This window comes from Branchiostoma belcheri, unplaced genomic scaffold (genome assembly GCF_001625305.1).
Source record: "Branchiostoma belcheri isolate BF01 breed outbred unplaced genomic scaffold, Haploidv18h27 scaffold6, whole genome shotgun sequence".
NCBI lineage: Eukaryota > Metazoa > Chordata > Leptocardii > Amphioxiformes > Branchiostomatidae > Branchiostoma > Branchiostoma belcheri.
In genome coordinates this window covers 5,689,470-5,703,001 of record NW_017804242.1, presented here as the reverse complement: position 1 = coordinate 5,703,001, position 13,532 = coordinate 5,689,470, and the positions used below count along the sequence as shown (strand labels likewise).

General features: G+C 43.6%; 1 protein-coding gene across 1 annotated transcript; it reads left to right on the top strand.

Annotated features, from left to right (window-relative positions):
* Positions 1 to 11,063: 11,063 nt before the first annotated feature.
* Positions 11,064 to 13,201, top strand: LOC109482599 (notch-regulated ankyrin repeat-containing protein-like). The gene has a single exon (XM_019785385.1). The coding sequence runs from the start codon at positions 11,287 to 11,289 to the stop codon at positions 11,623 to 11,625; it is 339 nt and encodes a 112-aa protein (XP_019640944.1). The 5' UTR covers positions 11,064 to 11,286; the 3' UTR covers positions 11,626 to 13,201.
* Positions 13,202 to 13,532: the final 331 nt, after the last annotated feature.

Below are 13,532 nucleotides of genomic sequence, written 5' to 3'. Positions count from 1 at the left end.
GGTGGGATACAGAAATCAACACCATTCAAAATGGCGCTGACGCCTCAAAAAACTCAAACGATAATTTCATCCAGCAAAAAAAACGACAACATGTTATTAACACCGTATCTCTGGGCAAATCAGAAGTTAGGCCGATCTTACGCTGTTTGCCATAACACCGGGGCAACCCGACCTTTGGCTCGTGATCGATCTCTCTCTATCAGTGCGTGTTGATCTGACCCGGCCACTTGTAAAGTCAACCGGCGACCCGTGGGAAAATGTCCCGAGACAGGTGGGGAGGGGGGCGCGCATGTCCGCCACCACGACCTTGGCGTAGGACGTTACTTTACTTGTAACTAGTACAGTTCGCGTTTAATATTTGGCTGATTTCCTTTTTTTTAGCGATTGCTGAGTGAAAATATAGATAGAAATTTACTCAATGTTACACCGTCATTAATTAGCTAACGTAAATATACGCTGAAATAATTTCTACTTTAAAATGACAAGAACCCACGAAGCGACAGACATATCGACAATATCTATATCTCAATGATAAGTTTATTTGCACAAATATGAGAGTCTGACACTCATCTTGCAGTGGGACTATGATTACAAAGTAAACAACTCTTCTTAAAAGACAAAGATCATCACTTAAGCATGCAAAATGTATGAGCACAAATTATTTACGAGTTTCCCCCCTTATTTCTATTGTCTATATGCTGTGGAATGTTGGTTACAAATATAGAGGTATCATAATATATCAGCAAAAATGATGATCAATATACACCATAATAAGAAAGGGTTATTTTCTTAATAAGTGTATTAGATGTGTCAAATTGTGACAAAAATTGAGGTATCACTGAATATTAGCAACAAAAATTCATAATACTATATATACCGTAATAAGACAGGTTAGTCTTGTAAAAAATACAGTGTAGTCTTCTTAAAGTGTGTTGTTTTATTGTTTTGATGTTGATGTTGATTTTCTTATAGTTTGTATATCTTAAGGTACAAAAATAAAGCTAACACGGGATATCAGCAAAAATGAGTCCAAATGTACACCGTAAATAAGACGGGATAGTTTTCTGAAAGTGTCTTAGTTTTGGCCGATGTTTTATTCTTGTAGTTGATACCAGCCCAGAAAAGAACATACCAACCCATACCAGTTGATACCAGCTCATACCTGCCCAGAAAAGAACAAGAAACAGTCATGCCTTCAAATATCAAAGTTATCAACCAAGAATTGAGGTATTCGAAAACTCGTATTTCCCCAGAACTATCGTAGACTGGAACTCGTTGCCACCAAGCACAGTTGGGGCATCATCACTAGCTTTAAACAACTCCTGCAATTAAATGTGCAAAGATTGAGTGTAACAAGTCTTTCGATGTGATGTAGCTAGCTGCTGCCGCGCCGCGTGCCTGCGAAGCTGAAGGGCGGTTATACCGGCTATACTGATACAGATACAGATAGTTAGTGAATATTTTTGCTTAGTGTAGGTTGACTGACGACATACGTACAGTGGATATCGGAGAGCGCTTTGATAAATGCTCCTGAGCAAACAGGGTAGTATCTGACCGCCTGGGTCAATATTGACACAAAAACTCCAGCGTTTTCTTTATCTGGTGATTTCATCGTAGTTATGAACGCTGTGAAAATAACCCAGGGGCTAAACAAGCTCATTTATCCTGGGCCATCGCGTCATTTTCGATTCATGTGTCCATTAAGTCCGTAAACATTTGGATCGGAAAATAATCTAGAACAAATAAATTAGAAGATTGAAACAAAACACCGGGGGAAATATTCAATCACCCAAGCCGTCATGGAAAGAAAACAAAGTGGGGGAACTCACCGGCAAAAGATTTAATCTCCAAGCAGATTCTATGAGGCAAGGGGAGTCTTATATTGGCCGCCTGTAACCATTGGCGTATTGGATTATATTGTATTGCCGATTTGACCGTATTGCCGATTTGATACTGTCTTGCCGATTTGATACTGTCTTGCCGATTTTATACTGCCTTGCCGATTTGATACTGCCTTGCCGATTTGATACTGCCTTGCCGATTTGATACTGCCTTGCCGATTTGATACTGCCTTGCCGATTTGATACTGCCTTGCCGATTTGATACTGTCTTGCCGATTTTACACTGTCTTGCCGATTTGATACTGTCTTGCCGATTTGATACGGCCTTGCCGATTTGATACTGTCTTGCCGATTTTATACTGCCTTGCCGATTTGATACTGCCTTGCCGATTTGATACTGTCTTGCCGATTTGATACTGCCTTGCCGATTTGATACTGCCTTACCGATTCGATACTGCCTTACCGATTTGATACTGCCTTGCCGATTTGACACTGCATTGCCGATTTGATACTGTATTGTAGCCACCAAAAGATCTGCTTGGAGATTAAGTCATACTGGTGAATTTACCAGGTAGGTACTGTACCTGAAGGATCAGTTGGGTAAATATTGGGATTGTCGTACTTACAGATCCTTTAGTGTGGGGTTAACTACGGGGAAAACATTTGGATCGTCAGCAACAATCCTATCAAGGAGGTTAGATACAAGCTTCTTAATCCTATATAAATGGCGAAGTTAGACCAAAAATGGGGCAATTGACTGAGAAGCAAATGGTTCTTGGGGAATTGCCAATTATTAGTGTGATGGTTTCAAACATGGTAGAGCAATTCTCGAAAAAAGGCTACAAACTTTTTCTTACTTCAGTTGAAATTGAAATGTGTTTTGATAATCGTAGTGTCAAAAAGTCGCTCGGTTTTGTACCTCTCTAACGCACCGAGGCAAAACATTGCGTCATTTCGCTGGCATTTTTCATGTTTCGTACCTACAAGAAATCAACCCGTCTCCTGTTATGAAGTTATTTTATGCAGTGTTTTCTTGAAGAAGAGAGTTCTGTTCCATTATCAAGTATATATGTGAAACGCGTGGCACAAAAATGTAGCCTGGGTGCCAGACTGTTGCCAGGGCCTGACTAGTACATCGATCTAGCTCCTCCTAGGATCCAGGGCGAAAATTCTCGCAATTAGGGAAATTTTATCATCAGTTAGACTCCTGAAAACAGCCTGGCATCCAGGCTAGAAAAAACTGGTGCGTGGGAACGTGGGTTGGGGGAATTCAAAATGTACAGATAGCACATTATCACCTATAACCGCACTCCTCTAGAGCAAAGAATCTGCCAATATTGTAGTTTAGGTAAAGTAGAAGACGAGGTACATTTTATTGTGGATTGTTCCATGTATGACAGCGAAAGAAACATTCTTTTCGATTTTGTGTCAAGCAAATACTCCCAATTTAAGTATTTGAATAGTATAGAGAAATTTATATTCCTTGCAGTCTTTAACAAACCAGCTCTAACTACTCATACAGCCAACTACATTTATAAGATAACCAGAAAGCGAGAGGAAGTTGAAAGTACTTGTGTACTATAGCCGTTTTATTATCAACATTGATGTACTTTGTCAATATGTGACCTGTCTTTAGCCCAGTGGGGCAAAATGTACAATAAAGGTCTTCATTCATTCACTAATGACTTACTAGTAGTACACAAGCCGAAATTTAGGTCATTTATGAAATATACCGTCTGTAACCTCGAGCATATGACACAACACTACAGGTGTGTAGAATTTCCTCTACCTGTCCTTGGAACTTCTCAGTGAATCTTCGAGATTCGGCCGTGGGAAAACCTTGAAATGATACCCAGACAGTTTCGCCACCTCGGAGAGCCTATTAAGTACGGGACAATCGAAGCTGTCACACGGTAAAATCCCGCTCTATCTGTCCCACCTTTTGTGACCCAAATCGCACCCTACCAATTAGTACAACACCGGAGGGCTAACCGAGACACATATTAACCACCATCTGTGTATCTTCGTAATGTGTTTTCTTGATAGACGGTTTCTTAAAAGGCCTTTTGTCTTTTAGATGATTGGAGTTAGTTGAAGATGAGCTATTTCGGATTACATTGTGATGTGGCCCTGGGGAATAGATAGATGTGTTCAAACAAGCTGATTTGGTCTCAATTGATCATCATCTTTTAATAATTACTTGGAGGGAAGGAATCGCCTCTTGATTCTTATCAACCCTTCTTCAATGGGAAGTTAAACGCCATGAGACCCGACTGAAGTGTAGAAATGCCGTCATAATTTCGTAGAAGGGTCGGGTTATACATGAAGTGTATGTGGTTATGTCATAGTCAGTGATATAGGTCAACTGAATGGCAGGTTTTCTCACAATTGATAAGAAAAAAAACTCTAGTTTTTAATCTAGTTTCACTGCAGACGACTTATGTTCTTTGCTATTGTTATCACATAATGCGATAATATCATTGCTACATACAAGGAGCTCCTTGCTACATATCAGTAGTTCGCTATCATTATTACTGACAAGCGACAAGCCAACTTTACAAAAAAGAAACTACATGTGCAAATGCCATGAACAGTATCCTAGACGAAATCCTAGACTAATAGAATCAAGACGAAAACGTTTAGTTGTTTAGAAATCTTTGGTAATAATAGTAAATTTGTAAACAACAGTGTGAAGAGAAGGACAGGTGTGTTGTTGACATCTTTACCGAAACGCCGAAGCTGACTTTAAGCGGATTTTCACATGAGACCGCTCCGGTTTGACACTACACGACGACGACGGCACTTGAAAGAGTACCCGAAGACGGTCGACGTGCTAAAGTCTTGACGTCTTGACGCGAAACCTCGTCTTCTTCTTCAAACAGCCATTGACGCCTTGTCACCAGGTGATAGGCTAATGATTCTTCTTGCCGCTAATCCGTGAAAGATGTGTACGGGGGGGATAATCTAATCCGGTCCCAAAGCCAACACTTGGCACGTTGAGGTGAAGTGGTCGGGACGTTGTTTATTGTCGTTTGTCAGTTGGGGTCGGGGGGTGATGAATATGTATGGTGTTTGCGGGGCTGTGTGGACAACCTCCCGGGCTGGCTAGGCTTACCTGCACCGCCGATGCGTGTTTCTGTCTCGATGCCATATCGTAGTCTCTACCAGACTAACTACGCTGGCTATATATAGGAGAATATTTACCAGGGAGTTTGGCCGCCTTGTAGGTTTGACTGGCCGCGGAGGGAAAGAAGCTACCTCTCCGCGGCCGGACTCCCTTGGCCCATTTACGTATTTTTTGCCGAATTCTACGATCCTTATTCGCGTAGAAAGGCCTGTTGGAGGCTATCTCTGATTGTTCGATGCCATATCCGAGCGTATCCTAACAATTTCTGAGGTGCTAAAACGTTTTAAAAGTATGAAAAGCAACATTTCAAATGCAGGGCAGCATTAGATGAAAAATAGTACAGATATTAGTGACGAAAAGACAGCACACAAGTTCGGATTCGAACCCGGGTCCTCAAAAAAACGTAATTCCAAATCCCTAATTCTCTACGCCAGGAAACGTCACGTTGACTGATACACTTAAAATTTGCCCAAGGCTTAAAGTTTTACTCTCCAAGCAGAGGTTTGGGCTTTGGCTTATTTTTGGCGTTTGCTTAAGCTTTTTTTTTATCGGGGGCTCTCTCTATTGCCTGAAGAAAACGCCAAAAATGAGCCAAAACCCAAACATCTGCTTGGAGAGCACGAGTATAAATTTAGTTTTTTCTGTGATGTGGCATTGGCCGTTCCAGGGGTGCCAGCGTATACAGTGCAATTTTACGGAATACAGTGCAATTTTACGGAATACAGTACAATCGTATTACTAGTAGTATATAGCACAATTTTGCGGAATACAGTGCAGTCGTATTAGTATACAGTGCAATTCTACTAGTAAAATTGCACTGTATACTACTAGTAAAATTGCACTGTATTCCGTAAAATTGCACTGTATTCCGTAATATTTGAATTTTTTTTTTGAATGAAGACCTTTATTGTACGCGAATACCCACTGGGTTCAGTACAGGTCACAGGAAAGACGTCACAGTTTGCAATGACTATATACAATGTACAAGCTAGTGCTAATTCTATGTACTATGGACATATAGTCTAATAATTACGATAATTTGGTTTCTTCTCGCTTACTCTGGCACTCTGAAATGGTACCGGTCGTATTTGATGATACTCAATATTACCTGCACCAACATTCTCCGGAGTTTGGGACACGTGCTACCGGCCGTCCACATTCCTGGTCGCTGCGGAGCGTTTCACGCTACTTCCGACAAGTCTTATCGGGCTGGATCCTTATCTTTCCGGGCTGCACGAAACACAAGATGACTAATATCTAGGCTATCAATGAGCAACAGGCCGTGTGACGGGAGTATCGGGGCTCCAGGTCAATATCCTTTGTTCGTAAAGAGCTCAGGAAAAAAGCAACGACGGCAAAATCATCATTTTTTTTCTTACAAATTTCCTTTGAATTCCTCACAAATTGAATACCGTAATACCGTATAATAATGAATGCCAAATGACTACTAGTATATCCCCGACTAAAAAAATATTGAGCTTCTCTACCAAGCCTCAAATACCCAATGCGTAGCCTCTACCAATCTTCAGACGCGGCTGGAAAGAGTAGAAATTGGCTAAACAGACATGATAACATGCCAGGGGAGTTGGTCCGCTAAAGAAGTTATACTAGTACCTTTTGGAGCGGAAAACTGGACTCCTTTAGCGGACCAACTCGCCTCGCATGCTATCGGTCAATTTCTAGTCTTTCCAGCATTTTAAGAAGCCGTGGTAGAGACTTGCTAATACCTGTTGTTTGGAGGTAAACTCTTGAGATTCTCTGAGTGCCAAGCGACACTACTAAACAAATTTGTCGTGCAACACCGTGTACCTATATACCAGCAAGGACTATACCTAGAAGATTGCTATTACAAAGTCAGAAGTAGGGATCTTTTTTTTCTTCTTCAAATGTTGCCCAAGAAACCTTCGCGATTTTCCTCTAAAGTCGTTGAATGTTCAACGTGTTTTTCTTGTAATATAAACGTGTGTTGTTGTTTTTTTTCTGTACGAGAATGACTTTTGATTTATTTTCACCGACACTTGGCGATGTCTCCACGACCTAGTTTTTTGTTCCTTCAAGTCGGCAGTTGGACATTTTCCCACGGCATCAAGTCTTGACGGGCGTACCCTAGGTTTACCCCGGGTCTTCTGAAGGCTTGTCACCGCGTACTTGGCAAGGTCAACATGACACGGAGCCCGACTCAAATTTACCGTGACCTGTTGGTCACAGCACCCGACCCTTGCCGCCGAACCTTGACCGCTAGATGTAACATCACGGAGAGAGTTACACATTTTTGACTTCTTGAAATTAAAGGAGTTCAAATGGCTTGACCTCTTGGCTTGCTGTACCAAAAATGGTATGCACGATTGTATTTCTACCTTATTATGCCCCCCCCCAATAAACAAATAAACATAGATTTTGATTTTGTAACTTAACGACAATTTATGGAAAGTATAAACCAATTTTTTTATTGGCTTGGTCGTTTGTTGAAAACTTCTCTTTTCAGTCGAACACAAATATATACACTTTTCACACATAGTACTAGTCTTAGTCATGTTATATTTATATGTTACATGTATAGATAAAACCATGGACATTATAGCATAGTTTCCCTATTACTAGTACTTACTGTATTTAGCCCCGACGTGGCATGAATATGCAGTAAACTTCATTGTCATTGTCACTGTTATAATAGCGACTTTGAACACCCCGTGAAGCCTGTTGGAGGCTACGTGTTGGCAGTCCCCCCATGGAGCCTGTGTCGCGAGGCTACGTCTCAGTGTCTAGCCCAGGGACAATTGAAGGACAATGTCTGGCGCCCGGTCAGCTTTGAACACTCAAAAGGACTCGTCTGCTGACCGCACATATCTCTGGTCGCCTGGTAAGGGAAGTCATGCAGCCAGGTGCTTATGTAGAAAAGCCTGCGCGGTTAAATATGTCTCTTTGACGTCAATGCGAGCGCACTTTTGTAGAACAAGGAATTGAACCTCCATGTGTAGAATAAGGACCGTCTTCTTTAAATGGAGCACGCAAGGACATGAAATTTCTCCGAAAGTCACAGAGTGTTTTACTAGTGCTGCTAGAAAAATCGGTAAAAAAAATGAAAATCCTACCGGAACACATTTGTATTTTACCTTAGAACGTAACGTACGTTCAGTGTTATTTTTTTCATGACTAAGAAATGATCTAGGTCTGTATAATTAAAGTAGCCAGCCGAATAGCCTCCGTAGCAGGCTTATAGAACTGGGAGTTTGGTGGTCTTCGGCTGTTTTCTGATTAGCCCAGTTCATATATAAAAAGGGGGTAATTCAACCAGGCCGGCTATGCTGTCTATATGCAATCAGAAAATAGCACATAAAAGCTCCCAAAGACCCTGAAGACCCCCCCCCCAAACCCCCTAGTTTTTGGCATTACAATGGAGGCTACCAGCCGAACCATGCCACAGTTTCATGCCACAGTAATGTGGCCATCATATGTCGCTGCGTGATCCCAGCAAGTCTGTCATCATCATAATTTGAGCGGGAAACGATGGCCGACCTTTCGGACGTATCATTTTCCCTACGGCACATTCTTAGAGTGCAACGGTCTATCCCTGTGAACAACACAACACAACAATGTGCAATGTGCAGACCCTACTGTGGAAAATACTTTTCACACGTAACAAATCCGCTGGGCGGCGCTTGTAAATGAAATGGCAAGTCGAAACCTCAAGTTCGTCCACTCAGAAAATGTTCCAAAATCTACCCGCAATCATCTAAACATTCAAACACGCTGCTAAGTATTCACAAAGATATGAAGACATATGCCATATAACCATTGTACTTGTTGTTGTCCTGAACGAGAGTACATGTAGTTGCAATTAACTTGGAAATTGGATCTTTTTTTAGAATTATATAACCGGTAGACATACACTTTTATCAGTCTGTTTTACAAAGATTGACTCCTTAAAATTTACATACAAGATCAGTATTGTATCATGAATTGTTAACACAAAAAACTACTGTGTCCTAAACGTATGCACTCAGCTGAGTAAGTCAGAGATATAACGTTTCGTCCTAAGAAAAGAAATGGTACACATACACACAATAACACATTGTTTACATGAAAAGTTATGATTTAAACACGACATAGCTTGAAATAACACGTTTAATGGCGTTCTCACGGAGGGGTCAGACTCATATAACACTTGTGCGGGGCACACTCTACCTGGAACAATGGCGAGCCAACTCACCTGCCGACCTCAGGTGTTCTCGTTCACCTCAGGTCGCCAAGGAACTGTCACTTGAGCGTATTTTTCCCACGGTTAAGAAACAGAAGCTCCTATATTACTACTGGTGCCGTCGTTGTTTTTCTGTTATATTTATACAGGAGTGCGGTGTATAGTTATCCTCCCTTTGTAAGTGTTTATATTCTTCCTTTCTGTAGTGAAATTGCCACACGGTAGACAAAATACGAAGCAAAGTGGCTAGGTTTAGTGTTGTATTGTGACGTGCAATTTACCATTTACACAAAGGTGGCTTGGATGGCTATCGTTTGGCAGAAAACATATGGTCTAGTCTGTCACGTGCCGCAGGTGAGAGAATGGGGAAGAAGACAGTCTGTCTTTCCCACGAAGAGCCTTATGTTGACTGGGACACACTGAGTGTCACACACACACAGAGATTGTATGTATATAAGGTCTGTTTGCGACATTCTTCGTCTTGACCCTCTCAACTGTTTCTAGGTTAAACAGTCTAATGGGTTCAGAAGTACGATTTCATGCCGTGATAAGCCTGGTATATAACCCTAGCGTTTCCCGGCAAGGTAGTACTAGTAATAAATGCTAGGATTGTTCCCTTTTACCTGGTTGTATAATATAGGGTCCCGGGCTGATTTTACCTGTGTACATTCCCACGATACCATGTTTACCTTCAAAGAAACCATACGTGCCAAGATATGCTTCTTGTGTCGTCTCAAAGAAGGTGCCATCATTCAAAGGAGTTTCTATTCATATTAGCGGCATGAAACATAATTAATACACACTCGCTGACAATAAATATTGCTACGAGATACAGACACCATATACGAGCTGTCTGTTCTTTTTGTAAATTTTGTCAGCGAGGTGGAGTAGAAAATGTTCTCTTTTCTTTCCACAGGTGAAAAACTTTACGGAGAATACCTTTCCGTCTAGTTCCCACGGGGGACTATACCCCAGAAATTGGCACACCGACGTGTAAGGCTACTTGCTGTTTGTTTTCAGATCTGTTGACACTGGGGTGGGATCTGTTTATTGAAAGCGCCAATGTAAGCTTTCAAAGCAGCGCGGGGCAAATTGTTAGTAGGGTGTAACTCTCACACGTCGGTGCCACATCTCGCCAACTAATGAGGAGGTGGTCTCGAAAAATGGCCCTAACCCCGTGGGGTGAATTTTCTCACGCGCTGGCCCGAGCGAACTGCTCAAGTACTGGATCAAAACCCTCGAGTCCCTCTCTGATCCAGGCTTTACTGGTTAGCAAAACACGATTGTAAACATGGTCGCTGGCTTCGCGCTAATGCGGCCTCCTTGGCTTGGATAGGATTTCAGACTCCGTAGCAAGGAAAGTGACCTCGGGTATTTTCCCACTGACTTCACCTCCTCTAGCCGGTGGCATCTCAGCCCCTAAAAGTGTTGCTAAGTATAGCCGCGAGGGAAATAGGCGTAGTTGAGTTGACACGGTTGGCGGGACGATAGTCTTGGCTTCCCGTGCTGGAGTGAGATATCTCCGACTTTTTCGACAACTCTGGCTGTTTTCCCTCCAAATCTTTCCAACAATTTGGCGACTCACGTGCAGGTTGGGGTAGGATAGCCTGTGGTCGGTGCAGGGTTTCCCGTTTTCCCACAGGGGCGGGGATTGACACGCTGCCGTCCCACACAGCTGCCAATCAAACGGGGTCAGGAGAAGTCGTTGTGAGAAAGTTCCCACGGTTCGGCTCATGAATATCGAATTTTGCACCAGTCCTTGTTATCGGAGCGGCTCGGGTTTCTCCTCGGCCAATGGGCGGCGGGAAACTTGTCGGTCTGCCCGATAACCTCGTGGCCTGATTGGAGGAGGCGTATTTGGCGGGGATAAGGTTTTCCCATGGTTTTGTTATGATAATGTTTGAACTTTTCCTGTGCTGCGGTTGAGGCGGAGTGCAGCAGTAGCCAGTGACGGACAGAACCCACCCAGACCAGGCAGCACCGGAGCAGCTCGTATCGCCTGCGGACGGACATTTTCGGCAGCGCAGCGCGGAGACTTAGCAGCGCGGGACGTTCCTCGTTGTGCACACGCAGGAAGGAAGGTTCTTTGCCGGCTTCTAGGGGAAGCTACCGCGGGCGAGATGAGTCAAACCGAACTGGCCATGAGGACCGAGACGGCGCACCACCAGCAGGTTTTTCAGGAGGCGGTGAAGAATGGGGACACGGGGTCCCTCCGCCGCCTGCTCGCCGAGAAGGCCGTCAACGTCAACGTGTTCGACCCCGAGGGGCAGACAGCGCTGCACCAGTCCGTGTTGGACGGCAACCTGGAGCTGGTCAAGCTGCTTGTAAAGTTCGGCGCGGACGTTAGACTAGCGAACCGGGACGGTTGGAGTGCGCTGCACATAGCGGCGTACGGTGGCCATAAAGACATTGTTCTGTACCTTATAATGTCTGCTAGGGAAAGCAGTGGCAAGCGGTAGCAGGGCCGGGGTTCGAACCCTGGATCTTTTTAACCTGAACCTGTGGACGTTATGCTGCTGCAATTTAGATAGGAGTTCTAAGACTACATGAGATATGAAACGTTACTTTATGTGCAGTGGAAATATGGAGTAAAAGACAAGAAGAAGAAGGCACGAGACGGTGGAAGAAGTCGGAAGAGTTCGCAGTAGGCACAAGAAAAAAATGCAACAGAAAACTTTCGACTTCAGTTCAACTCCTCTCCCGAGCGGTCTACCGAGACTTACAAGCGTTCGTCGGCGGTCGAAAGTCGCAATAATGACGGGAATCGAACCCAGGGGCCTTGGTACGACATTTTTCCTCAGGACCTGTGGACTGCGGAGGGACCGGGTGTGGGTAGGAGGAGTGTTTGTTATTTGGACGCAATGCTGCATTTTTGATTTGTTAGTAGTCGGACAGAGACGATGTGTTTTTCAGTTGGAACGAATGAGTTGCTAGTCGATAGAGATGGCTACAGAAGTGTGATTGCGACCGTCTTTCTACCTCCAAGCTGCAATGTTCATGTTTTAATGAAAAAAAGTGGAACCCATGACTCGCGTCAACGGGGCTGTGCCGTTCCAATCTGTCGCTTCTTTTTTTTTGTAACCCTCGCCCCCCTCCCCCTTCCTTTTGTCGTTGTGGGATTCGAAAATTGGATTTTTTTTCTGTGAGAAAGAGTTGCTGAAAAAGGCGTAACGCTGGGGCATACCGGAAGACGTTCTGGTAGAGTTGTCTGCAGTGCTCCACGCTACACGGTACGACAGTTAGTCTTTGCCCGTGTTGTGTATCAGTGCCAGTAAACACTGAGGAATGCAACACTCCGGTTTCTCACGCCAGAGCGCTGCTCTCAGGGGCCGGCGGGAGCCTCAAGAAAACAGAAGATCTCGCCAAACAAGCTCGCCCCCGGGACACCTCACAAGGACTCTCCCCTCTCAACAACCGCACAAACTACTACAAAGAACCACCGGTAGAAGACTTCAACTATATATCGCTGGAAATTCGTCGCGGATTTCTCCTGCGCGGAAAGATGACCACTGTTACCGAACAAAGCCACACTCACACAACGGTTTGCCCCCCTTTCAGGCAAAGGGGCTTTCCGCACAGATGGAATAAGAATGCTGTCGATTTGAATATAGAACGCCATTCAGAGCTAGCGTCCTGCCGTTTTCTCTCGACACATGCTGAAGGATTGGAGGACTTCAAACTGCCGAGTATGGAATCCTGTTTCAAGAAATACCACAGTACGTAGCAACAACGGTACAGACATCACCTTAGCAGGAATTCGTAGGATTTTTGTCAAGTATTTTAGAGTGCAACAACCAATGCATAAGGACAGAACACATATGGACTTGCTGAATACACAGGAAGGATGCGAAAAATGGACGACCCACACAACTCCCGTTGGCGCGCGTTTAAATCCAGAACTGTAAGTGATTTAGCAGATTCACAACTTTGTATAATATGTTCTCATACCTATGATATATACGTGCCACGCACGACCATTTTTCCCGGTCAAAGTCAACCATTTTGTGTCAACTATGCTAACGTTTAGTAAAAAAACACAACAGTAATATGAAAACAAGTGGTTTTTGTAGGTAGATTATTATCTGTTGACGCTAAAATTGTGGACTTGTTTCGGCGAAAATGTCCCGAGCATGTGAAAAATTATGTCGGTCTTACTGCGAGGACTGTTCTTGATTATGAAGATACTGCCATGCCATACGTGTGTGCACCGGGCCTGGTCCACAGGGACTATATTGTTTCCCATCTTGATATGTAAATACCCGTGCCTTTCTAGACGTTCTCTACTATTAATATGACCACCTTGGCTTTTGTTCAAGTACCCGAGTGGTTTCCATTACCCCTTTGTAGGAACATTCCGAAGATATAG